This window comes from Oreochromis aureus, linkage group 23 (assembly GCF_013358895.1).
Source record: "Oreochromis aureus strain Israel breed Guangdong linkage group 23, ZZ_aureus, whole genome shotgun sequence".
In the NCBI taxonomy this organism is placed as follows: Eukaryota; Metazoa; Chordata; class Actinopteri; order Cichliformes; family Cichlidae; genus Oreochromis; species Oreochromis aureus.
Window position 1 is genome coordinate 42,469,302 of NC_052963.1, and position 27,248 is coordinate 42,496,549.

Here is a 27,248-nt window from a genome sequence, read left to right on the forward strand (position 1 = left end):
CAGTCGGGGCTCTTCCATGCAGTCATTATTCTCACATGCTACACTGATTGTGTTCTGATAAGTGGTTAAAATATCAGTGGAGTTTAACTTTTTTAGGATTAAGAGAATAAACCATCAGGCTCACAACAGACGCTAAGTGGGGAGGAGGGTGTGGGTGGGGGGACTAGACCTTTAACTCAACTGATTCCCACATGAGAATCTCGCATAATACTCCAAGTCAGCTGACTTTAGACGCCATTTTGTCAGCCATTTCCTACCCCGATACACTGCCAGCGTCTCTGCACAGCACAGGACGGCCCCGTCTGGCCTCAACTTCATCTGCCCGGGCTCGGTAAACAGCAGCGGACCCCGCAGCACACCACGGTACCCGGGTGGATGAGACACGGTGTAGCGCGTCGGTCGGCACCCACTAGATCTCTGCAAGGCGCTCGGCCCCGCAGGACAGAAGCGGTACAAAGTCGCAGACAGTCATGGCTTTGAAGATTGTCAAAGGGAGCATCGATCGGATGTTCGATAAAAATCTCCAGGATTTAGTACGTGGCATCAGGAATCACAAGGAAGATGAGGTAAAACGAGCAAACAGTGACACCGGGGTGTTTTAAGCTTAACGTTCATTAACGTTTTTTAGAAGTCCAGCACACACACTGTGCCGTTACCGTTATCGCTGACCAGCGGGCTAGCGCTGGGTAAGTTAACGTTAGGTAGGCTGGACAGCTAGCGCTATCGTCAGCGGCTAACGCTGCTGCCTTGCTGGCTGGGTGGTAAACTGTCCTTTGCTTACTAACATGTTATTGGTTGCGACCTGTTACTGACTCGGTAGAAACACAACTTCTCGTGTTTTAATAGAAAAATGCTGCCAACGTTACTGACAGCTAGCTAGTCTAGCTAACAGGCAGTTAGAGGAAGCAGCTCGCTAGATTATTAAAGTTTACCAGTAGATTACTCACCGAGAGCACACCAGATATGCAGATAATTAGGCTCTTGTCATTTATATTGTGAGCTAATGGCTTTTAGTGTCAGGCCCGTTTAGCGAGAAGTATATGCAGTCACTTATTTGAGTTGACTGTGCAGCCACTTGGCCTCTGAATGAATGCTGTGATGAGTTGGTGAAGAGAGGCCTAATGTTTCGAGGGTTAGCCTAAAAATTCTAGTTGTAACTATTCTGGATTCGCAGATTAAATCTGAGCCTTTATATAATCTCGAAATGAGTCATCCAGCAGCTCCCGTGAAACATCTCCTCATCCCTGCCACAGCTCTGTGGGTGATGACAGGCTCATCAAAGCATCTTGCTTTGAAGGGGCACTCAGAGGGTGTGTGGGGGTTAGCCATCTGTTAACATCTGTCACATCATCCTATGTCTCCTATAAGCTCTGCATTGGGTGCATCTAAACATATTGATGCTGTGAAATGCTATGTCAGGTAGTAAGGCAGGGTGGGTATGAAGTAGAGCCAGATAATGATATTGGCCTGTCTCAGACAAGATGCTTGGAGTAATTCCGAAATAGTCATCACACAGTTTGTCAAGCAAAATGCTCCAATTCTGTTGTTTACAAAACTCTCAGGACTGTCTGCAGCATATTTATGAATGTGTCCAAGTTTCCACCAGTGCATGGCAAGGCTGCCATCCTGGGTCCAGCCACCAGATATTTTCTTAACTTGTTAACTAGTTTGTAAAATTCATAAACAAACAATAAGCACGTCATATCCCTATTTTATCTATAACTCTAACATACCATATATATTCTGGCCAGAATACAATATATCATACCATACCATATATACCATATCATATATGTTTGTTACATACTATATATGTTTGGGGTTTTTTGTTTAACTTCCTTAAAAACTACATTGGCTTTGGCTCCATTATTAGGTGAACTATTCACCTAAAATCTGCCAAATCAAACATGCACAGCAAACCCTTTTGAACAATGGAGCAGTTGAAAGTAGCTTTTATTGTGATGCACAATCCCTGATTGCTTAAAGCTGTACTGCTGTGTGTGCGCACCTGCATCATTGCTGTAGGGAAGATGCCAAATGTCAAGGTGGCACGTCTGACCTCAAGACTACTTTGAGATTTGATTTCTTCTCAGTATTGTTCAGCTAGAAGCACTAAACCAGTTTTATAGATACTTTACTTTTACATTATATTACTTGTATTAAGACACAAATACTGTTTGTGTCTGTATTCGAGTTTTTGGAAATGGAAAAACAAGCATGTGGGTCAGTTTTGTCGTTCCAGGACGTTAGCGTTTGATCTCTTGCTTTGCTGTATAGTCTGAGCTGTTCACCAGTGGAAACCCAACCCAGGCAGCCTAGATAAGGTGGTGGTTACCCAGTCAACAGTGGGCAGTTTGCTAAAATATTAATACGCTCTCTGTGTATTCTGAAGTGTGTGCCGAACATCCCACAGTTTCGCTGTTTGTTTTACACATGTGTGCAGAGTTTGTGCAAGTTTCTGCACAGTTCATTCATTCACTGTCTCTCCCACGTCTTTGGAACAGCAGCCGTATTGAATAAAGGTGTGAGGATTGGAAGTATGAATTTCACTTGTCTTTGTGATAGTGATCAGATTTTTAAAAAATATAGCACTAGTTAGCTTCATCTAAGCCCAGTCATTAGTTTCTTGGAGAGTGCACGACTTCAAATATATCTCCACCCCAGTATGTGTTACTGGCAGGAAGGTTGTCTGTGTTGGCCTTATGTCAACTATTTCAGTTATTTAAATTGGTTCTGGATGGATAACTGAAGAATATTGTGATGGAGAAGCACTCTGCATATGCGTATGTCTGTTTGCTGATGGTGTGTTCAGGCTCTGCCTGCCTGGCCTTCACTCTTGATAGCTACAATCTCTCCAGGAGCAGGAGTAGCCGAGCTCAATCCGCCCCCTCTAACAGCACCTCCTGTCACTGTGCTGTCTCATGACTGCACACACATGACCAGCACCCTCTCACACACTACAGAGCTATATGTGTATGTGTTTGTTTAGCAAGGTTGGTCCTTTCTATAATGGTTAACCGGTTGCTGGAATTAAAAAAAAAAAAAAAAAAAAAAAAAAAAAAATTGACCTCCGTTTGTTCTCCACCGTTGAATGAAATGTGCTCCCAGTATTTTAGGAGAACTGATATGATTTAGCAGTCATTGTGAGAGTTGAGATTTCATTGTTATTCATTCATTTAGAAATGGTTTTCTGGGAAAAAACTAATTTATTTAAAGATAAGTGGATAAATAGATGGATGCATTGATAAACAGATATATAGATGATGGTGCTACTGATGCTAGCATCCTACAACATAATAAATACAATTGAAGATCTCTTTAACTGTGTAATTGTAGTAATAATGATATATAAAAATGGTTATTATTTCTTAATGTTTTTACACTGAGTAGGATTTTTTTTTTTTTAAATTTAATTTTTTTTATCGTTGGTCATTATAGCTGAGATAATGTTTTCGTGGAAGAGAGAGCTGAGCGGATGCAGACCTCATTGTTCATTAGTATGGGTGGTGGACCGAAAACACATCTAGCAGATTTGAAAATGGATAAATCCACACGCCAAACAGCTCCAGTGTAAGAATTTAATTTGCTGTGTGATGTCCCAAATTAATGGCAACTCTGTATTCATCACAAGTCTGAGTGTGAGCTTTGTGCTCAAAATGAATGTATTTTCAGAACTGTTTATCAAAATTTATTTATATCTGGCCCTGTAAATACCTACATACATCAAGCCACATGTGACAATCTTGTAGGTTAGTGGTAGAAAGAAAGAAGCAGTTAAACTTGGGCAAAACGCTCATTCAGCTCTTGGTTAGCGTCTTGGAAAGTGACAGCAAAAAGATCAGAATTTTCCAGCCTGCTCGCAGCCTCCCTCTCCGGATATCAGTCCACCTAATCTGATCTGGTGTCTGTTGTTTGCCCTCCTCTTTGTCTGCCCCCAGGCCAAGTACATCTCCACATGCATCGATGAGATCAAACAGGAGCTCAAGCAGGACAACATCGCTGTCAAAGCCAATGCTGTGTGCAAGCTCACCTACGTAAGACCTCTCACCCTCCACTGATTCACCGACTTTGTCTGTCAGATCTACTCTCACACACACACATATGTATGAGCTATTGTATACATAAGCCCACCATGTGGCTCCGTTGGGCTGTAGCTTAGTTACAAGTTATGCTGCTGTACTTTTCTTTACAGCACACCTAAAATTAACAAAGAAAAAACTAAAAAACACAACGAAACAGACGAGACTTCGTTTATAACAACTATTACAGATACCATCAACATGTAGTTGTAGTGCAAGAATACTTGGCATATATTTTAATTCACAAATGAATCCTTCATCTGTCCTAAATCAGCTCCACTAGCATATTGTGGCATATTTTGTTGACATGCACACAACGGAAAATTGCGACTGGCTGTGACACTGTAGATGAAAACCACACAAAAATCTGTGGATAGTATCTTTTCTACCCAAACAGAAACAAGCTGAATCAAGGGGCTTTGTTTCCTCTTACACTTTCATCAGATCAAATGGAAGTGCTACTATTTAGCAAAGTAAAGTAGTGCATTTTTACAAAAACACATTCAAGGCTGAGTGTGTGTTTCTTGTTTTTGTTAAGATTAGTCACTTCACAGCCAAACGTCGAGCAAGCGGCACTTACTGAGAATATTGTCCAATTCCCGTTGAAATGAAATCGCTCCGTCTATTTATAGTCAAGGTACACATTTAGATTTAGATGTCTTGTTGCGGTCGGCATCAGTATTCACTTTCAGAGCTTTCAGCCCAAATCAATTATTCTCTCTCTGTACCTCGCCGGAGCAGCTTAGCTCCCCCTCTTCCTCTTAGTCACAATCTATGTCTGTCTCCTCCATGTTGCAGCTTCAAATGCTGGGCTATGACGTCAGCTGGGCTGCTTTCAACATCGTTGAAGTCATGAGTTCCTCAAAGTTCACGTACAAGGTAAGTCTGGGATGTCAGGATTGGTCGTGGAAGTGCAGGACAGAGAGTAATGCAAATGGAAAGGAACATGCACACCCAGAATTTACACAGTGATGTAGTCACAGCTGAGTGAGCTGTATAAGTGGACCTCTGTGGTGCTGCAACAGGCTGACGAATGTTTGTAGTAATGTAATATAATAGCAATATGTTCTTTATGCTTGCTTGCTTTCCTACAGAGGATTGGCTACCTGGCAGCCTCACAGTGCTTTCATGAGAACACAGATGTCATCATGCTGACAACCAATCAAATTCGAAAGGTCAGCGATGCACATGTTTTGTGAACTCTGTAAATATCTCCTTACTGTTAGTTTTCCCCTCAGCTAATGTTTTTTCTTTTTTGTTTTTCTTCCTATTTTTTTTAATCTACTTCTCCCAGGATCTCAGCAGCCCCAACCAGTATGACACGGGTGTTGCCCTCACTGGCCTCTCTTGTTTTGTGACCCCTGATTTAGCTCGGGACCTAGCTAATGACATCATGACATTGGTGAGTAAGTCGAGAGGTGTACCCACATGACTTCTGCTCTTTTTTTCTTCTTTTTTTTTTTTCCTCGTTACCATTTACCTCACAGTCAAATAAGCTGTCATTCCACTTTTGTTTTTTTTAATCTTTAAAAATGTGTCTGTACTGTCTTCTACTGCAGATGTCCCATACTAAACCTTACATCAGAAAAAAAGCTGTGTTGATCATGTATAAGGTGTTTCTCAAGTATCCCGAGTCCCTGCGCCCAGCTTTTCCCAGGCTCAAGGAGAAACTCGAGGACCCAGACCCAGGTATCAGAAAACACAGTATATATCCAGCCTGTTAGGGAACGTTTGTTTCTCAATTTCCTGTCATGAAAAAGAGAGATAATTTGCTGGTTTTTCTAGTAAATTTCGATTTGTGCCCCATGTACACAAACCTTTTGTTTTCACTGAACTTTAATAGATACAGCTGGAACTTTTGGGGCCTCTGTGTACATGAACCGAGCGGCACGTGATCTTTTTTTGGTTAAAATCATACAGAAAATACAGAAAAATTTGGACAGTGTTAGTATTTTTAAGGTCCTGTTTTTAAGTAATTTTTTTTAAGTGCAGTTGTTAGTAACTGTACATTGTATATAAATGGTGGACTAAGCCACCTTGATGTCACATTTTAACCCAGCTGTTTGGTGGCTGCTGTGTTTGTGGATTGCTGAGCCAAGAGTTAACGTTGAGATGAAAAGGTGACATGCTAAGATCTCAGCTAATGCTAGCAAGCTTTATTAGTGAGCTGTATCTGTAAACTCTGAGTGCTTTACACAGACACTCATCTACTAATTAGTACAGATTAAGCACAATTTTTTGGATACTTTGTACAAGGAAATAAAGCTTCTTTCAGCTTTATGTGTAATACATTTAAAGCAGTTTTGTCAAATACTGGAATATTTATTTCCCCACGGACGGCGTACGAAAAGGGGTTTTCAGGCCAACTTCACTGTGCTTGACATGGATGACGTTCTGTGTTGGTCAAATGCTGATTGGTTGAGAAATGGGCCAGAACAGGGATGGGATCGATGGCAGAGAATGGAAAGAGTGGAAAAAATGGAAAGTGTGTGGAAAAAACATTTAAAGATCAAAAAATACAGCATGAAAAGTACAGATAGTGGCTACAGTGGATACTTCTCATTGTTTTTAACACTCGGTTTCACTTCATCATTTTGTATGTCATAACTTTGCTTTTCTCCGCGGCTGGCTGACGGACCAGTAACAGAACAAGCAAGAGTCGCCCACATACTGGTTGTAACATGTTGTACAGTGCCCCTATCCACAGCAGACACTCTCTGCAAGCAGACAGGCTGTCCATGGACTGCTAGTGGACTACCAAGGCTTTATCACTGCTGAAGCATAATTTCAGCTAAATTCACAAGGGTACACCACAGCAGATGGAGCCTTGCATTTTGATTTGTCAGATGTTTACACCGCGTGCCGATCCTGATGCATCTTCCTGAGGGATTTAGGTCTCCTCCCGGTCTCAGTGTGTACAGGAGGTTTTTAGCCCTTTTTGTCTTGGCTTTGAGTTCTAGATTATCAGGTTTCTGCTTTTTGGTAAATTTCCCAAAGTTGGCCTGCTCGTCTCATGTTTCCGTACCAGCAATAGCTATTCTGGTGGACTTCACCGCCTGTCATTCAGCTACCGCTTCCATGAGTCTCACATCTTTCCAACAGACTCCAGCTGGGAATGTTAGTCCTTGTATTGTTATCTGCTGCAAATTGGACAACAGCTGCAAGTAGAGCTTGCACCAGATGAAGAAGTGGTTTTGTGAGTCACTCCACTAAGCTGACTAAGGCATCAGAGCAAAGCAAGCGATACAGTCACCAGCTGCAATCCAAGACACTACAGTTGGACTTGCAGGGGTCGAAAGCCTCAGTGGAGAAGTAGCTAATGCTTAGCAACACCAGAACCTTTACAATAAAATATACTCCAGAAAGCATTACAAATTAAGACTGTCCACAATATAAGACATCGGATCCCCTAACTGAACCTCATAAATTATTCAGCAGCAACGAATATGTGATTAAAGAAGGCTCGGGTATGGTACTGAGCCAGGACTTCCAAGACTGCAAGACAATACTGCTGACTCTCTTCTGGTTTTAGAGCACACATCTAGGACTGCCAGTGGTTTCATACTTACTTAATCTACTCTATTTAATATCTCACTTTTTTTTATCGAGTTATGTTGACAATACAGATTCCATTTTTTTATTATTACATGCTTTGTTTTGTATGTTTCACTGCAGTCATTGGACTCTTTGCATTACATTTTTGTTCTTTAATAACACACTACATAGTTTTTAAATGTTCTTTTAAAGAAATTAAGCTTTTGTAGTTTTCAATACTTGTTTCCTGATGTTACTTTCTCTCCTTTTAGGTGTCCAGTCAGCAGCAGTAAATGTCATATGTGAGCTGGCCAGGAGAAATCCCAAGAACTACCTGTCATTGGCCCCACTTTTCTTCAAACTCATGACTTCCTCTACTAACAACTGGGTTCTCATTAAGATCATAAAGCTGGTAAGACTTTACATTTACATTTTAGTAGTTAGTAACTGAATAGATTTAAATATATACATTTATATATTTAGTGTACCAGCTTCTGAAAGGTGATTGTGGACAAACAAAATCCAGAAATTCTGTGTATCTTGTAGTTTGGTGCGCTCACACCGTTGGAGCCACGGTTGGGGAAGAAATTGATTGAACCTCTAACAAATCTAATCCACAGGTGAGAGAAATTCTCTTTTATTATATTTCCCATACACAGTAAAACAGTCTGATCTGATAAACAGCTCAATAACAATTCTAAACCTTCTCACCATCCTGATGTTTTTCTCTCACAGTACCTCTGCCATGTCTCTGCTGTATGAATGTGTCAACACTGTGATTGCAGGTCAGTACAGCTGTTCTGTGGGTCACATCAAATCTCACTTAGCTTAGTGGCCCCAGCCCCATGTTTATTTCATCGTTTCAGTATATTTTTGCTTCTGTGTTGAGAAATAAGCTTATACATTGATCTTCAAAAAATACAGTGTAATGTCTTATCTGTATTTGCTCTTTTCAGTCCTCCTGTGTGCTAAAACATCATTTTCTTAGCTTGAATGAATAAGTGGAATTTGTACAAGTTAAATTTTAACTTGTATACTGGCACTTAAACATCCTTGAGATTTAGCAGAGGTCTTTTTCCTCACGTGTTCTGATCTTTATTTGTTTTGTTTTTTTAAACTTGCTCATAAAAAATTGTTCTCATTCAGATGTAATTGTTTCCTTCTGCTACATTACAGTGTTGATTTCTTTGTCCTCGGGGATGCCGAACCACAGTGCTAGTATCCAGGTAAGCTCCTCAGTTCCTCTCTTTCATCAACATCTTCATGTGTTTAGTCACAGATTTTTAACCCTTTCCACTCCAGTTGAATCACAGTGCATGCCGTCTGATCCAACATAGCTTAAGTAGAAACACAGCAGCCATCAGACAGGCCAGAAAGTCTCACAAAACTCCTGGTGTGGAAAGGTTTTCCGTGGTGATAACAGATCTGCCCCTCTCCCTCTCTGTTTTTTGTCTCTCCCACAGCTCTGTGTGCAGAAACTGCGAATCCTGATAGAAGACTCGGACCAGAACTGTGAGCCCTCTGTCAATGCCTGCAGTGTGTCATTTTCTCATTGTCTGCGTGTTTTTGACTATGGAACAGTCCACCCTTTTAGACGACAATAACGTAGACCTCCTGACTCTGGATAACTCGAACATTACTACCTTTTCACTCTCAGTTGGGCGTCCTGCTTGGAATACCATTGCACTTAAGTCACATCCACCCAGTTTCCAACAGAATATATACAAAAAATTGCCCAATTTTATTTTATTTTTTTAACTTTTCTTTGCTTCACTCTAGAGGGGCTTAAATTTGTTATACTAAGTTGTTATTACATTCTCCTTGAGTTTAGATTTCTACATTCAGGTATTCGAGTTGTCTGGATCTTAAAACGTAGATAACTGTGCATGTGTAAAGTAAATTGTAGACTCCTGGTCATAGGCTACATCCACTCTAAAATGTTTCCCATATCGGTCCTAAATCACTGTAATAGTGAGTATTCAAAGGCGTAAAGTCGTGCTTTTTAAAAGGAAAACTTATTAGTGTGGACATGGCCTTAATAGAGTAGACTGTGAACCTGTGGTTCAATGTTTTATCCTTTTATTGATCACTGCTGTGCCCCTGTTTGGTTTCACAGTTATACTTGGGTATAAAACTTTCCAAAACATCAGTGAGTAAAGCTGTGAATATGTAGCGATTCCCTTGTGACGATGCTTAACTGGTGAAGTATTTAATCTCGGGGCCCACTTAAAAGCCCTGAGTAAATTCATGTAGAACACTTGTTGAATTAGGACTGAGTAAAAGTTAGGTCACATACTTTTTGGTGATGATGCCATTAGATGGCGTGCAGGTAACTAAGGGTTCAGTCACATTTAGGCATGTGTTATTATTGGGTTATTATTGCCAACCAGTCAGGGTTGGCAGCATTAATAATAGTAATAATGATAATAGTTATTAATATTATTGATAAATACTTGCTGAGCTTAAATGAATCTCCAAAATGCAATGCAAGCTGAAAATGGAGAATTTTCACCTTCAAAGTAAAAGTTGTGCTTTATCTTCTTCTGCCTCTTTCACACAAAATAAGGGTGACCATGGCAACATGCTAGCAACCAAAAAGGTCACAATTAAAACTCATATGTTAAAAGAAATATAAGTTTCAAAAATCTGCGTAGCCTTTTCTTGTTCAACACATCCCTGAACGTCCACTGTAAGTCCACATCAGTGGTCACTTCTCTAATATAAGCACTGCAGTGATCAGCTTCACTGATCCAAGGCCAGTCCAAGGTCACTATAACACCCTTTTATTGATCACAGAACCTGAGAGCAATTAGTCCCCGTCAGGTCAGAAGACTGAGAAAAGTCATGACTCAGCAGATTTTTTTTTTTTTTTTTTTTTTTTTGTAAGTGTTTTTTTTGGCGGGGGGGAGTTGGTTGGGATGAGCTGCCAGGGGTATGAGAAAGGATAAAGCAAAACAAGACTGTGTCCCAGTGTGTGTGTTGTCCCGTGTGTGTGTTTGTGTGTCCTTTCCATCTTTTTGTGTGTTTTATGTTTCTTTCCTGTTTTGATTTAGTTTTGTTTTTGCCGTGTGATTTATTTTATTTTATTTATTTATTTTTTTATAGATTAGCGAAGTGAAGATGAACATAGAGTTTGTAGTGTATTATAATTATTACATACATATGATTATTACTGCAGTCACAGTAATGTAAAGCTAATCCGGTTTAAGAGTGATGGCATATAGCAAGGTGAATAAAATATACTTGGTAACGCGTTGTATGTCCCTTTTTAAGTACACTGAGGTAGTGTGTGTTTGCGTATTTTTGTAGTGAAGTATTTGGGCCTGCTGGCGATGTCGAAGATCCTGAAGACCCACCCCAAGTCGGTGCAGTCTCATAAAGACCTCATTCTCCAGTGTCTGGATGACAAGGATGAGTCCATCCGTCTGAGAGCTCTGGACTTGCTCTATGGCATGGTATGCAGCCAAACTTTTGACTTTTGTTTTATTCAGTGTTCATGAAAACTAATGTTGAATATTTTTAGATCCAGATTATGCTTGTTTCAGTCTAGTCTAAAGAATACGGTGCAATGCAATACAAAAAACAGAACTTTCGTTGTAACTACTTTGCTTTAACTGGGTGTAATAAAATGGCTTTGCTAGCACTCACACACTAAAGTGTTAAGTACAATAGATGCCTTAAGCTGTTACTGCCAACTATAAAACTCTGCAAATGGTGCTGTTTGATCTAGTAAAGTAATAATTCTCTATGGTCACTTGTGGGTTCTGCTCTCTGCAGGTGTCCAAGAAAAACTTGATGGAGATTGTGAAGAAGCTGATGATACATGTAGACAAAGCAGAAGGAACCACCTACAGAGATGAACTGCTCACAAAGATCATTGACATCTGCAGTCAGAGCAACTACCAGTATATCACCAACTTTGAATGGTTAGTTTACTTACCAGCAGCATTGTCCTGTGCTTCACTCTGAGGTGTGTCAGTTTGCTTGACATTTGCTACTTGTTGTAGTTATATACACCCCTCTCCATGTCTGCCTAACAGGTACATTAGTATCCTAGTAGAGCTGACCCGATTAGAGGGCACACGGCACGGCCACCTCATTGCCTCTCAGATGCTGGATGTGGCCATACGAGTTAAAGCCATCCGGGCCTTTGCCGTTGCCCAGATGGCTACCCTGCTGGACAACGCCCACCTGCTGACAGGCAACATGCAGAGAAACGGCATCTGTGAAGTGTTGTACGCTGCAGCCTGGATCTGTGGGGAATTCTCAGAGTAAGTCATTAGAAGTAGTCAGTATGGTTGGTATATTTAAACTCTCTGCCTGACGCTAAAGGTTTGGCAAACAAAAGAGACTGATGCATCCGACCACGTGTGTCTTCACATTAGTTTCTGCAGCTCCTCAGGGCAGAGCAAATACTGTTTTACTCTGTCAGAACAGATGAGTCAGGACAGAGTTAATGCAGTCATATAACATGTAGTGTGTTGTGTGTATTTATTTTGCACAGTCACAAATGTGTGTAACACAAACACCGTACTGCTGTATCTGTTTGGGAACCTTCCTGAGGGTTGAGAGTTCCAAGCCTGAAAAAAGAGAAATCTTCCCTTCGTTTTAGACACCTGGAGAATCCCGTGCAGACTTTGGAGGCCATGCTGCGTCCTAAGGTCGCGACCCTACCCGGTCACATCCAGGCTGTATATGTGCAGAATGCAGCCAAGCTGTTTGCCACCATCCTAAAGAACCAAGAGGGGAACACAGACAGCACAGCTGCACAGGAAACCAGCCAGCTGATGATAGACAGGCTACCACTGTTTGTCCAGAGCGCTAACCTTGAGGTGCAGGAGAGGGTAAGATAAATGAGGACTGAAAGAGCCAGAGTCCTTACAGAACCTGACCTTTAATGCTTCACAGATTACAAGGTTACCTACTGCATACAAATCGGATAAATACCTGCAATCTAAAGTGCCTCTCCTTTTGTCCTCAGGCGTCCTGCATCCTGCAGCTAGTTAAGTACATCCAGAAACTGCAGCAGAAGGATGTAGAAGTAGCAGAAGAAGTCAGCGCGTTGTTTGCTGGAGAACTCAATCCTGTAGCTCCGAAGGCACAGAAGAAAGTGCCTGTTCCTGAAGGGTACGTTGTCTCAGCACATGAGATAAACAAAACAAAACTGCAATATCACATATTTTTACAGTTTATAATCTTTTTGCTTAAAATGCAGTGTTTTTGTTTCTCACCTTTGAGGCGTAGCAGCAAGAGTAACTAAAACGTTTCGGCATTTATGCTGCATGTGTCTGCTTTTGAGTTTTTCATAATGGAATGCAACAACCATGTTTGTGTGTGTAGGCTGGACCTGGATGCTTGGATCAATGAGCCTCCTTCTGAAAGCGAGTCTGAGGATGAGCAACCCAAGGCTATTTTTACCAAGGAGGAGCCCAAACACTCACGCCCCCGTCACACAGAGGTGGACGAGAAAGAGCTGGCAAGGGTGCGTAGGTTGGTCTTTGTATCATTGATAAACTGCAAAGAGCAGTTATGGTACAGAACTCTATGTGGAAATTTTGTTTTTTGTTTTAGCTTGTAACATCTGAGGTTTGAAATGTTTGACCTTTTTGTGTCAAAGCAACTTCTCAATTTTAACTGATGGAACATAGAACAAAAACAGTACACGACTCTGACTTTTTCGTTGTTGTTTTAACGGACAGGATTTGTAAAAGTTTCATCATTTTTGGTGGGTTTTTTTTGTTTTTTTTTAAAATACCGTTTTCTTTTACAAAATGCTGACTAATAGAAAGAGTAGAGTATGGTTTAAAGTGATCATGGAGGAAAAGAGGAAGAGAGATGTTAATGCCACCTCAGCAGATGGATATGTTTTTCCTTAAAAAAGCCTTAAAACCGGTTGACTTGTGCTTTCTTTATCAGGGGAAATTGACATTTGGTTTTCCGTCTTCGCCTCTGACAGAACTTTTCGTGTCTGAATTAATTTTGTTCCGAGTGTTGCACTCTGGCTCTTCTGCCACCAAAGACAGAGGTTTGAGGTTGGGGAGGAAACTGTCTGCAGATTGGACAAATCCGGTCCTGTAAGCACTAATTCCAACAGTAGGAAATCCCACCGTCTGCGCTTCTTCTGATCTGTAGCAGTCATAGACACGCATCAAGACTTTGAAGCAGAATTGTACAATGTAATGTTTGATCTTAGTTTTAGAAAGTGACAGACCGACGATGCTGCCAGCACTGTTTCTAGTCTTGGATATGAATTATTTAATGCTTCGGTACATCACTTTAAATGTTGTTATATGCCAAAGCCTTCAGGGTTTTTCATCACTGATTTAAAAAAAAAAAAAAAAAAAAAAAGAACGGTAACATATGTGATAAAATGTTCTGTGACTGTTTATTAATGTTGCCATTGATTCAGAATCAATATTAACCTCCTCAGACTCGCAGTTAGTAAATCTGGCTTCCCCTTTGGATCCCAGCTCGTGCTATAAGTGATGTAGGCTGTTCATGAATTCATATTATATATCTTGTTTCCACTACCAGAGGAGAGAAGCCAGAAAGCAGGAGCAAGCCAACAACCCATTCTACATCAAGGCCTCTCCATCTTCTCAGAAGGTATGCTCACCTGTCTTCAGTAATTACTTTGTGTTGGTAGTCATTTTCACTGCACAGGGTATTGAGGAAAAGTAGTTAGGCTCATGCATGGCAAAAACCTTTTTGAAATGAACTCTTTTATGTGTAGGTGTACCAGGAAACTCCAGGAGTGGAACACATCCCAGTTGTGCAGATTGATCTCAGCGTGCCTCTCAAAGTCCCAGGTGGGACACGCAATCCTTGTATTACTACAAAAACTAAAAAAAGGAACCCCAATATCACTATCATAACTTCACCTGAATCTAAGTGCAGCCGTACTTGAAAACATACTGTTGTGTCACAATTTTTCTATTCATATACTGAAAATTATCAACGTTACCCTTAGCTACAACTTGCCCTCCCGCCCCACAGGTCTGCCTATGTCTGACCAATACGTTAAACTAGAGGAGGAGCGTCGGCAGAAAGAGAGAGCAGAGAAAAAGAAGAAGGAGAAGAAGAAGAGGAAAGAAAAACGCAGCGGGCGAGGGAAGAAACATGACTCAGGCCCAGAGAGCGAGGAGGACATCACACCTGCACATGTGGTTGACATTGTTACAGAGGAGATGCCAGAGGTAGGCACGTGGTGACATCAGTGGAAGACGACTTTATACAAATACTAAATTTAAAACATTCTGTAAGTTGTTGTTGAAACCTTCTTTTTCCCGCCTGGTCCTTCTTTCTATGTAGTGTTGAAAGTTTTATGACTTTATTATTGAATTTAGTTAATGTTAATTATTTTACACTGACATGTTCAAGGAAAATCATTTTCACTCATGTTTTTATAAATATATTTTTACTGTATCATCACAAAGATCACTGGAAGTCAGTAGCTCAGCTAATCTCTTGTGTTTTATTCATTCTCCTACAGAATGCCTTACCCAGCGATGATGATGACAAAGACCCCAATGACCCTCACAAAGCCCTGGACATCGACCTGGACAAGTGAGTTTTATTTTACATGTGTTCGACCTTCATCACTCTAACTGCTGATTTTGAAGATGCTGAAGTCATCAGTTTTATATCTAAACTAATCTGCCAGGCACTGAAATTTAAGATTTTCCGCCCAAAGTTGTTGTTTGTGTTGTGTATCTTGTTTTAAAGCTGGAGGATTTCTAGTTTGAAATACAGTTAGGTCAGAAAATAACTGAATAGTGAGTTCAACAGAGAGCTATTTGAAAGGAATCTATCAAAGTCAAACTGAAAAGCAGACTTTGAGGTTAAATTCAAGTGGCTGAACAAAGATATTGTATCAACAGCCAGATGTAGCTTATTTACAGTCCTGTGCCATCTGGGGCTGTTTTGTGGACAGATTTAGGCTGTTTTTTTTAATTAAGCATGTAAAAGGTTTGCAGTCGATTCAAAGTGTAGCGTTTGCATTTGGAAGCAGTTCATTCAAATGCAAATGCCGTTCTCAAAGGGGATCTTGTTTCAAATGAATCAAGCCAAACTTAGGGTGCACAAATAAAACAAATTTATTAGAGAGAGTGTGGGAACATAAGAAGTGGCCAAATCAGCATTTTGGAACATTCAGAAAAAAATGAAGCACCTGTGAGGTCACAAACATGGCCCAGGCCGCGATTTAAGTCAGCAGTGGTGGATGATCGCAGGATGCTTTCCATGGTAAAGAAAAACCACATCACAGCATCCAGGCAAGACACTAATCTCCACAATGTAGACACATGATTAGCCAAAAACGTCTTTAAAAAAAAGCCATAAACTTTGATTCCCTGCAATTATGTCAAGTTGTCCAATTATATTTGAGTTGATGAAAATGGAGGACTTTGACCACAGTGGCCTTTGTCATTTTTATACAATGCTAATATTTTTCTTAAATCCTCCAAATTTAACCTAAAAATTGCATTTTAATTCTTTCGTTTCAAACCTGTTGTTTTGTTGTACTGAGGCAGAGAGATGAAAATTGTGTCGCTCGCCAAACATTTCATGAAAGTGTAGTTTTAGCATTTATTCCTGAAGCTTTCCAGTGACAGCATTAAAGCCAGTGTGACCGGGCCTCTCCCTCCTCGCACTCCTCCTCATGGCGTTCTGCTTTCTGCTTCCTCTTTTCTGTGCCTACACACACCCATTACTGCCTCTTTGTGTGGGCAGCTTATTGGAAACAACTGCGCGCAGGTGAGTAGCACCCCAGCCATAGGACCTGACCTCTGACTGTGCACAGGTCACCTTTGTCTTTCTCTCTGTCTTGCTTTCCAAGTAGCCGTCCTGCTCTTTTCAACTAATATAGCTGTCTGTTCCTTACCTATCTGAAGCTTGTAATGTCCACTTCCTCTTTTTGCTCTTCTTCCCTTCGATCTGTTCTTTAGTTGTAGAGTTTGACCTAGTGATGCATAATGATATTGTAGTATCCCGTCTCTCTTAAAATTGCTGCTTCTTCTTTTTCTTTTTTTTTTCTTTTTTTAATGTTCTTGAAAATATCAGCATCTCTGTTTCTGAACAAGCAGTTCTGATTTATCTGTCCTTAAAGAAAAGGAAACAAAATGATTTCCTAGAAAGAAAGAAAATAAGATCTGGCTGCTGATGTTCTCATGACTTAATCTTTCACCCTTTAAATTCCCAGAATAGTTTCCTAAAAGCATTTTGGCTCTTCTTTTTCTTGTACTGGGCATCGGCATCAACATGCTTTTAGAAACCTATCCCAGGGGTTCGACGCAATAGTCTAATTCTTTTCTCTTAGATCTGCTCAGCTGAGTTTAGTAGACTTGGCATGCCTTCAGACTGTCTCCAGCTGTTTTTGAGTGGATACGCTTTGCCTGCCCTCAGTGGAAAAAGATGTGGCCTTAAGCCAACGACAGAATGTGGATCGTTTTAATAATGTGTTGATGAGATAATGCAGGACAGGCTGTAAACAGTTTTGGTCTTATAAATTAATGTTTACTTAGACTTCCACATGTGAATTTGTTTCTTTTGGATTGTAATTCTAAAAGAAAAATGGCACCACAAAAGCAAGATTACTTAATTCTAGGAATCTAAAGCTGAAAGAATAAAGCCAAAAAAGAAAATTTACTTAAATTGGAGACGGATGTCACAGCATGGTTTTGTATAATATCTATATTAGATTTTATATTATATATAAAGATTTTCCAACAGGGGGCTATAGTGCACGCTACTAACTCCTAATTTCCGGCTTTTAGGAAATAAGTTTACCAGCTCTCATCACTTCAGTATGGAGGACATTATTAGGATAGATCGACCGTGTGGAGTTCTGCTAGAGGAATGACTTGTGCTTTGAATGAGACCTGGCTGCTTCACAGTGCAGAACATGTGCTTGAGAATTGTGGATTGCTGCACCCTACATGCCTTGTTCACCTTTAACAATTAATACTCAAGGAATGCATCTTTCAGATGATGTAGCCCAGGAGGATCAAAATCACCTCCCAAGTCCTTATCTGTGCAGAGTTAAAATATGTATCTGTATGTTTTGTTTGTGCAGGCCGCTTGCAGACAGCGAGAAGCTACCGGTCAGGTCACATCGTGCAGCAGGGGCTCCAAAAAGCTCGGCTGAGGATGGAGAGGCAGAAAATGCCACGCCACAGGAGCCCAAGAAGAAGAGCAGCAAAGAAAAGAGGGACAAGAAGAAGGATAAAGAGAGGGATAGGAAGGTGAGGTTAAGATGCTGGAAACATTCCCCACCTTCTGGTCGTAAGTCAGATTCACGGAGCGCTCAGAGCGAGGGGAGAACAGCACTGTGCTGTCAGCTGCCCCGTGACAATTTGATGACTCAGTGTTTGCATTTCTTAACCCGACTGACACTGACTGGAATATATTCTCCTGTTTTCACAGAAGAGCAAAGAAGAGAAGAAGAAGAAAAAACACAAACATGAAGAAAAGGAGGAGGATCTTCTTGGAGGTCAGGCAGAGGAGCCTGTGGTCCAATCGGAAGAAACGAAGGAGGTGGAAGCGCAGCCCACTTCAACTAGTGCTGAGGTACGCCTTTATAACATGTTGGACCGAGGATGTTTCCTACGCAGCGCCGCAGTTTGTATCTAACATCCAAACACTGGTTTTAATTACCAGATCTATGAAATTATATTTAAAATAGCTTAAAGGATACCTTAAGGAGTGCTCCACAAATTCTGTCAAATGGTTAAATGCAAGCAGACACGTTTTACCATGTTCATTAACTCGGCGCTTCCATTGCTTTTTCCCAGCCTGTCTTTCAATCGCCTATAGCGATCAAGTATCAGTTTCCTCGTAGCCGACTGTGCAGTCTCTTGCCAAATACTTGATTTATTCATGAAACAGGACAGTGTATTCTCTGTATCCATTTTCATGAATAGTAGTAAGACACAGAACCTGTTTGGCCCTCACCCCTCTCACCTCCTCGCGCTCCTCTCCCTCCCTTCCTCTTTTAGGTTTCGGACCTGGATTTCTGGCTCTCAAATGCTCCAGTGCCCTCTAACACCCAGGTTGAGTCACGCCCCTCTTCTTCTCTCTCTCTCTCTCTCTGTCTCTCTCACCCTGTCCTGCCCACATCTGTTCAGTTTCATGACACAGTTTTTAATCAACCTGCCTCAGACATTGGTGTAACCATACATTCTGTCTCTGTTGCCCTTGAGTTGTTCCTTTTTTTTCCTCCCCTCCGCATCTTTTGACACTGCCTCTCTTTCACAGGGCTCACGACACTATATTCTCTCATTTTCCAGCACCCTTCTGCTTTCTAGCATGTGTGTGTACACAGTATGTATCTGTATTTGTCTCGCACTTCTTCTTGCCTTGTGTTGTGTCAGCCATGATGTCAAAGCGGGTGCTATTACCGTTATTATTTTGTTTTTGTTTTTTTGTGATTTTTATTTATTGATTTCTTTATTTTTGAAGAAGTGACAATGCACTAAATGTCACTAATACGTCTTTTAAAGCAGTGTGGTCCTGGTACCCATGCTGGTGTGAAACATCCAGTACACACACACACAAAAAAAGACTCCAAACAGAAGCTGGGGTCATTTTAGTGGTAGACAGGATATGTGAGCTTCAGCTAACAGTTATTGCTGGGATAGCTTTTCATGATTTTGGGTTGGACACCAGCACAGCAGGGGTAGAAGAGAGGTAAACGGCTTCCCGGAAATTAGCCTAGAGTCCTTTCCTCTTACGTCGCCACTGTATGAGCACACTATCCACTCTCCATTATCCCTTCTTCCATGATAGCAGTGTGGGGCCATGCTTATCTTTGTTTCTGTTTGAAAATCAAGTAGAAGTTCCCAAATCAGTTGCTAAACTTCACCTTTACTAACAGACTTTTTGATGACTGTGTTGCATAAGAATGCATGCATAGAGATTAACACAGCTAGCTAATCCAAAGCTGAAAGCAACTCATGTGAGGCCTTCGGGATACAGACTATATGTTTTTTGGTAAGAAAAACTCAACAAGAAACCCGTGAGAGGCACCCATTAAACTGAATACTTCCCTTTATTTTTCTTTCATTAAAAAAAAATAATAGAAAAATTACTTTCTCAGCTGTTTTAAATTAAATCTATGTGGGCTGTGGTCATACCAGGACACCGCTCTCACACCATTTCCAGCTTGTTTAAATAAGCTAAGCTATTCAGTTGCTCCACTATTTCATCCTGACTGTTCAATGAAAAGACTGAATAACAGGCACACTGTTTCCTTAGCTATACATGTAACCCAGATGAGAGCAAAGATTTTGTTTGGCTCCGTCATGACTGTACGCTCAGATCTGTCAGGCCTTTTAACTTTCCCTTTGGGCATTTCTGTTATTAACCATTTGAACTGTCAGCCCAAGAGTTAAAGCTGCCCCAGTAATATGCATCGATGTCTTCGTCGAACGCTTGTTTTTGTTCTGGCTGTCACACCAGCGTCCCAGATCATACTGTTGCATATATTTAGCCTTCGAGCAGCACCCAGTGTAGCTGGTTAGTGCAGTGGATCCAGCAGTTGTACAGCAAAACCGCTGTAGGTGTAGAGGTACATACAAACATGATCATGTTTAGCATTCTTCCATGCAACACTCTTGGCTCATTGTATCTGATGTTTGTGTGTGGTGTCACTCAGCTCAGTAGGTTGCAGGTGATCATGAATGACTTCTCTTATGAATGACTGAGTGAACTCACTGACCTCACTTACCTCTGTCAACACAGAAGTGGTAGAAAGTTTTGCATGTGTTAAACGCTGTGGTTGTTCTTGTTTGTGTGTTTTATTTGGTGGCGTGCTGGTGTATCTGAACAGGAAGCAGCAACAGTAGCAGCAGCAGAAGCAGCCCCCGTGCCCGAGGCGCCTGCTGGCACAGCGGCCGACTCTGAGCCCGATGAGCCCAAAGACACCGAGACGGAGGAGAGTGTGAGTTAACGCTGACGAGGCAATAGTTGGAAGGAGCAAAGTTTGACGGCACTGCTCGAGATTCCAGTTCACAATAACCCCGACTGGACTCGGGGAATTGGCAACTCTAATTCTGATACATTTGTGTGAACGATGTGTCGCAGACCTGCCAATTTCTGTGGGCTCTGGGGGAGTAATTCTGACACTTCGTTTTATTTTCATTAGAATTTCACTCAATGGCGAATAAACATTTGATTCAGGAAATTTATCTCCATCTCCCTCTTTGGGTTTTTGTTTATAGAAGTCCTCCAAACACAAGAAGAAGAAGCAGAAAAAAGAGAAGGAAGAGAAGGAGAAGAAAAAGAAAAAGAAACATCATCACCATCACCACCACAGCGATGGAGGTGGAGAGGAGTCGGTGCAGAATGGCACTGTCGAAGAGGAGGAGCCTCTGCCAGTCAGTGTTGAACAACCACAACATTAAACTTAACCAATCATTATTTTTAATTTGTAAACTATGGGTTATGATTCCTAAATCCGAATCGGTACAGCAAAATGTACACGTACAAAGAATGGGGCTCATTCGTTTTTTCGTTGCTCTCAATTTACTTAACAGAATAGATAAGAAACATTACTGATAAAAGCATGACACAGACAATAGCAATTTGTATAGCATATTTAAATGTGCAGTGCGCTAAGATCTTGGAATAAAATATTTACTAAACTGGGGATGGATAACTGGTTACTATACAGTATATACATGAGGAATTGATGATATAGATGTATAGGTATGTACAATACCATATTGATATGTACAACAAAACATTATGTACAGCACTCTTTGGTTTTAGCATTTGGTGGATGTTAAAGTAGAGAGGATATGACTGAAGTAAAAATCAAATTGGCATCCTAGTGTCATTCCTCTGGGATTAAAAACAGACAAACAAAAGCTTACTGACCTCAAAGACACGAATAACTCAAAGCCGCATGTAGGCAGTATAATTTATCATCATTCATCTGAGCTCCACTGGGTAAACCCACTTACTGCTGCCAACACACACTGCCTTCCTTGTTATACAGCAGCTAGGTAGGAGCTCCTGTTGCCTAGTTAGCATGCTTAGTGACTGAGAATGCGTCCTCTGACCTGAGCTCTTCTCTCCTTTCAGCCCATGTCCAATTACTGCCTGCTGGCTGAGAACTCCTACATCAAGATGGTGAGTGATGATGACTGCGATGCCAGGCTTTGGAAATTTGTTTTGCTCTCAATTTGTTAAAATAATTCCGGTCTCATTTTGGCCATGAAAACATCTCCAATTTAATTTTTAGCATCCAAAGCTCCTCACGCCTTCTCCAATCTAATTGTTTGCATTGTTAATTAAAATGCACCAAGTGAACCAGATTGTGATAAATATTCTACTTTATTTAGACATGTTGGGTTCTTCTGTTGACTTTAGTAAGACAATAAATAAAATCATTTTCTTGCTACATTATAGCACACATTTCTTTCTAGATGCTGAGAAAGAGAAGCATTGTTGTTGTTTCCAAGATCCAGCATGTGGAGTAATTGGTTAAAAAACAAAAAAACCCTATCATATACAGATTTTTCTTTTTCTCTTCCTCTCTTTAAAGATGATGGAGGATGCTGATCAGGTATTGGTTATAGTTTTGTCCTAGATGTGTTTCTCTCTGGTCTCGTTGCTCTTTACCGGCCTTCCTCCTTGGGCAGACTAATTTATGTTTCTCTAGCGCAGCGGCGCTCAGTTTCTGAGAATGATTCTGTCCTTGTGATTATCTCCTTGTGTTCATTTCTTGGAAATGGTGATGTGTGCTCTGGATCTGGGTAATGACTCTGATTTGCCTTGTTAACACTGTGTAAAGAGAGGAAAGATGAGACCGTAATTCACTGTTCCAAAATCCACGTTTATCACTTTCCTTGTTTTCTCTCTTCCCTGTAAGGTGTGTGACATCCAGGGGAACCTGCAGGATGGCAGTCAGGTGGTAGTGTCTGTCATCTTTGAAAATAAGAGTGACAGCTTCCTCAAATCCATGGAGTTCAATGTGCTGGACTCTCTGAACTCCAAGCTGCAGAGGCCAGAAGGATCAGGTCCACATGATGGCCTCACCGTCCCCTTCCAGCTTCCCCCTGGTCAGTTATTATCTAATGAAAACCCGTGTATGAATCGATTCATCCACGACTGTGAATTAAAAGGCCCATAGCCCCCCCTTAAATCTCTATTATTCATATTTTGGAGGGGCATCCAATCAGAAGTAAGTTAGCTTAAACTGAGGTTGAATTGAGCTGAAAGGGTTTTGTTTGGTTTTTTTTCAGGCAGATTATTATCTGAGGCCCAGTATAAGATAAATTAGTATTACTTAAACCATGTGAAGCTAGTCTAGCATAACCCAAGATGGAAAATATGGGGTTGGAAATGGGCATCATACTTATCCTTTGCTATAATATTGGCTTACTAAAAAAATAAATAAAACAAGCATTTTCCTGGTAATTGTAGAGGGGCTTTTCAGAATAAATGTCCATCCTTTTTACTGAGTTACAGATGATTCAAGCAGCAACTTAAAAAACTGTATTATATGAGTTTTTAAAGTTGTTGAGTTCCATAATTTGATGCTGAGAGATTCTGTTTTTTCTTGTAGGAGTGTCCAATGAAGCACGATTTGTCTTCACTGTGCAGAGCATCGTAATGCCGCAGAAGCTGAAGGGAACCCTCACCTTTATTGTAAAGGTTAGTAGGAAAAGCACACAAGTGCCGTGTATACTAAAAAGAAATGAAACGCAGACAAAATTGATGGGATTTTTCATACGTTAATATTAAACCTGTGGCTTAATTAATTAATCTTTTGTATTTGTAATACTCAAGTTGGCGTAGTAGCAGATGAGTTAATTCCGAGACCTATGAAGGAATCAAACAGGTGTTTTTTGGGGTTGTTTTTTTTTTTTTTTTTAATGTGCCGTTTTGCTCCATTCCCACAGAACGAGGACTCCTCCACTCATGAGAAACTGGATTTCAAACTGCACTTTACCTGCACCTCCTACCTGATCACTACTCCTTGTTACAGGTTGGTTATGCCACTCCTTCAGTCATATCAGAGTTTCAGTGAGTCATTTAAACTTTTTAAAGAAGCTGTTGAAACTCCTCTCAAAGTGTTTCCAGATAGAAATCTTTGGAGTGGGAGAGTTTGTAGACTGAGTGGTGAGTCTGTGGTTTAAGCATGGCAGTAGAAAATGGCCATCTTTGAGGAAGAATAAATATCAGTAAATTTCACTTGCACTTGTTTTAAGATGGAGCTTGTGTGAAATTTTAAATTAAAAAGATCAAGAACCATTAAAATCTGTCAGATCTGTTGAATCTTTGTCAGTAATGGAGAAATCTAAAATCGACTTCTTTTTGTTCTTTTGCTCTCTCAGTGATGCGTTTGCAAAGTTGCTGGAGTCGGGAGATCTGAAGAGCAGCTCTGTCAGACTGGAGGGAGTTAACATGCCCTTCCATCACCTTCTGGCCAGGATCTGCTTCCACCACCACTTTTCTGGTACCTTTACGTTATCACTTTTTTGGGGGGACCTGAAACCTGTGCTACTTCACATGCAGGAAATTACAAAGAGAAATTACAATCATCAGAGGGGAATATTTGAAAAGTATACTAATGCTGGGTAATTTTGACATTAATTCTGATGCGCTGCATTTCTGTGATTGTGCTTCTTTCTCGTCTTTGATTAGTTGTGGAGAGAATCGACTCCTGTGCCTCCATGTACAGCAGGTCTATCCAGGGTCACCATGTCTGTCTACTGGTCAAAACTGTAAGCGAAAATAACATAACTCAGTAAAACAGAAGATGAAAAGAGTTTTCAGGTGGTGACACTGACATTGTCCCCCACTTCTCTCCCCCTCTCTCTCCCAGTCTGGTCAGACTGTGTCCATTGACGCTAAATGTGACGAGCCAACGCTGCTTGGGAATGTGCTGGATGAGATCAAGCAGACCTTCTCTCAGTGCTGATTGTGTCTGACAGCCGAAGGGTGCCCCACCCCCACCCTCCACCCTACCGCTCCATCCCGCCCCTCCCTCACTGAAACACAACATAATCTCGTTACGAAACACTGCGACTGGCACCTCCAGTATCGCCCTATTTATTAGTCCGCAGATTTGCAAGATTTCTTTCCCCTTCTCTGCTTCTCCAGCGCCCCACACTTTGCCCCTCTTTGCACTCTGCGCTCTGTGGTCACTTCCTCACACTTGATGTTGTTTTACAGACTCATTGTGTACATGCTTCATCTTCTCTGCAGTGTAATTTTCATTTTTACTTCCTAGTTTTCAAACAGCCGCCCTGTTGCACCCCGACTCTGACTGAGCTCCTGTTTCTGGACGCCTGGCATCCTCTGCTCTTTCCTGCGTCTCTTTCCGCCCTCCACTCTGTCGGGAATTCAATCTGTGACGGTCGCGTCATGTAATGTTGACAACTGGACTTTTGCTGTTAATAGTTGAATTGTATTTTTACTGTTTTGAAGTTTTTGTCTTTGGTTTGTTTTTGTTGTTTTGTCTTTTCTTTTTCTTTCTTTCTTTGTCTTTGTCTGAAACCTGACTGCGCCTTCATCTAATCTCCTTCTTTACTGCTCACTAAAATCTGTGTGTGCTGCTCATCTGTGTAGGCCTGGAAAAAAGATAAATCAGGTGATTGACTCTTTTTTCGGACTAGATGGGCGTCATAACCTGCTCACCCACCACTGACCTGGTGCCTGGAGAAGACCAGACACTGGGCAAGTGCAGTGAGAGGAGAGCAGAGGTGAAACCAAAGCTACAAATAAGGCATGGGTTTTAAACTTGTATCGGGGTGCTTTTGCCCTACTTGCCTATTGGCGAGGCTCAGAGCAGATCTGCTGGTGTTTAGTTGAAGCGAATCCTTGTCTCTACGGGTGATTGTACAGTAGTTCAGTAGTTTTGCTCTGTGCCTTAGCCCTGCAGTCTGACCTACTCCAGCACTTCATAAGTCTTGTAGAGCCCCCACCTCTCCCCTGAGTGCACTGATCTAACAGTGCTAAACTGCAGATTGACCCTCCCCCAAGGACTTTGAACATATCATTCCTTTTGCGAATCCAGTGCAATGTGAGATTTCTATTACACCTGACAAAGCCACCTGTGTTCTACCACACATGGATGGTTTAGTTACTGTATAGAAGATGTAATAATATTGTAAAGCAGGATGCTGTTCTTTGTCTGAAGGCAGGTTGTCACTTGGCCAACGTGTTCACGAAATAATCTGACGTAAAGAGCTGTCCTCTGTGACATCACTGTCCTCTGTAGGGGGGAAAAAAGACAACCTGTGACAAGTTAAAGGACACCACACTTATACTCTCAACCTGCCTGTACTGTTTCTTTTAAAACTGCTGGTCTGCATATGAGGTTGCTAAAACTCGTTTACTACTAAGCGGACGCTGTTAACTGGTCAGTGGCTCGAGGTGCCCTCTGAGTCAGTATTAATCAACACGGCTTCCACAGTAAGGAAGCATCGCCTCTGTCAGCAGTGCAGTTTTTGTCTGTCCTCATGTGAAATATTTGCGCCCGTCTCCCTCTCATGCATCACAGAATAGGCCAGCTGACCCACCCGTATAAATCCCCTCATGTTTCTTTTTCCCTCCAGAAACTGCCTTGCCACTTTTTGTGTGTATGTGTGTGTTACGAGAGTCTTTAAAGAAAACACAACACCCGACTTCCTGCTGAACTTTATTTGATGTCTTCATTTGGATCATTCACGTTCAAAGCAACCACCCCGTCCACTTCAACTAATCCTTGTAGTAGCAAGACTGAAAGGAAAAAAAGACTTGGTAGCGTCTCTGTTCATATATACTGGTAAGGCCCACATCTGTCTGCTATTGTAGATAAGAAATATGATAATGATGTCTGTGGCCTGAAGGTCAAGTCAGCCATTCCACTAGATCTTCAGTAGTAGAGTCTGAAATCAGAGGTGATCAGCTGTTTTTCAGGAACGTCATTAGAAAATAATTATGTACGTGCGCCCTGTTCCTGAAAATGATATCCATGAATCTGAGAAACGACTTCTCTAATCACACGCTGTCCTAATACTGATCATTCTGTGCATACTGTTAGATTAAAATTTGTATATTGCATGATTAGGAATGTACACTTTTATTTTCCCTTTTTCTTTCCCATGGACATGCTTACACAGACAAAGATGTGTCATTCCATTTTCTCCTTTCTTTTTCCTACTTTTTTCTTTTTTTTTAAAATGAGGTTTTCTTGACCATTCTCGATTTTTGATGGTATTGTGTTTTTATCTATTCGAAGTGCAGACAATTAAAAGAAGTGATACCATTGAATGTTTTTAAATTATTAGTCACAGGGGAAGGAAGGGGGTTCTGTTTGGTGTCGCACCACTGAGGACACGGGGCTCACAATAACAGTAGAACAGGTTACGTGAAGCAGTGTACTGAGAGGCAAACCCGCTCTGTCTTAATGCTCTGTTGGTTCAGCTGTAGTGACTTATTCTACCAAGTTTGGCTTGTGACATTGAAATATACTCTCATATGACAGATTTTTCAAGGTCCTGTCTTTTTATTTCTTCATATTCAACTCTACAATGTCATATTTAGAAGGGGACAACATAAATTACATTCCCTTCAAAGAAATTCCACTCAACAAAAAATAAAAATAAAAGCTGTAAGAAGATGCTGTAGTCCTTTTGTTTGTGT

General features: G+C 41.1%; 1 protein-coding gene across 5 annotated transcripts; it reads left to right on the top strand.

Annotated features, from left to right (window-relative positions):
- Positions 1 to 178: 178 nt before the first annotated feature.
- On the top strand, positions 179 to 27,220 carry ap3d1 (adaptor related protein complex 3 subunit delta 1). 5 transcript variants are annotated; one of them, XM_031725785.2, is made up of 35 exons: positions 183 to 566; positions 3,939 to 4,034; positions 4,878 to 4,958; positions 5,174 to 5,254; positions 5,374 to 5,481; positions 5,639 to 5,768; positions 7,886 to 8,025; positions 8,160 to 8,233; positions 8,349 to 8,398; positions 8,790 to 8,839; positions 9,077 to 9,125; positions 10,923 to 11,068; positions 11,391 to 11,539; positions 11,654 to 11,884; positions 12,226 to 12,457; positions 12,595 to 12,740; positions 12,954 to 13,095; positions 14,148 to 14,219; positions 14,347 to 14,422; positions 14,610 to 14,809; positions 15,106 to 15,179; positions 16,344 to 16,367; positions 17,686 to 17,854; positions 18,036 to 18,179; positions 18,608 to 18,661; positions 20,440 to 20,550; positions 20,831 to 20,986; positions 21,696 to 21,743; positions 22,159 to 22,179; positions 22,486 to 22,675; positions 23,182 to 23,270; positions 23,519 to 23,604; positions 23,954 to 24,075; positions 24,264 to 24,343; positions 24,445 to 27,220. In XM_031725785.2, exons 1-35 carry the CDS (start codon positions 471 to 473, stop codon positions 24,538 to 24,540), a joined length of 3,813 nt encoding a protein of 1,270 aa, XP_031581645.1. In that variant the 5' UTR covers positions 183 to 470; the 3' UTR covers positions 24,541 to 27,220. The 5 variants fall into 5 exon arrangements, with proteins under 5 accessions (XP_039463181.1, XP_031581645.1, XP_039463180.1 ...); XM_039607247.1 differs by lacking the exon at positions 18,608 to 18,661 and having other exon boundaries at positions 179 to 566; XM_039607246.1 differs by lacking the exon at positions 16,344 to 16,367 and having other exon boundaries at positions 184 to 566.
- The last annotated feature ends 28 nt before the right edge of the window (positions 27,221 to 27,248 follow it).

Excerpts from the sequence above, each read along its gene's own strand:
- ap3d1 (XM_031725785.2), top strand. The coding sequence starts at position 471 with ATGGCTTTGAAGATTGTCAAAGGGAGCATCGATCGGATGTTCGATAAA. Across the intron at positions 11,540-11,653 it reads TATATCACCAACTTTGAATG|GTACATTAGTATCCTAGTAG; the intron begins GTTAGTTTACTT and ends TCTGCCTAACAG. Across the intron at positions 13,096-14,147 it reads ACGAGAAAGAGCTGGCAAGG|AGGAGAGAAGCCAGAAAGCA; the intron begins GTGCGTAGGTTG and ends TTCCACTACCAG.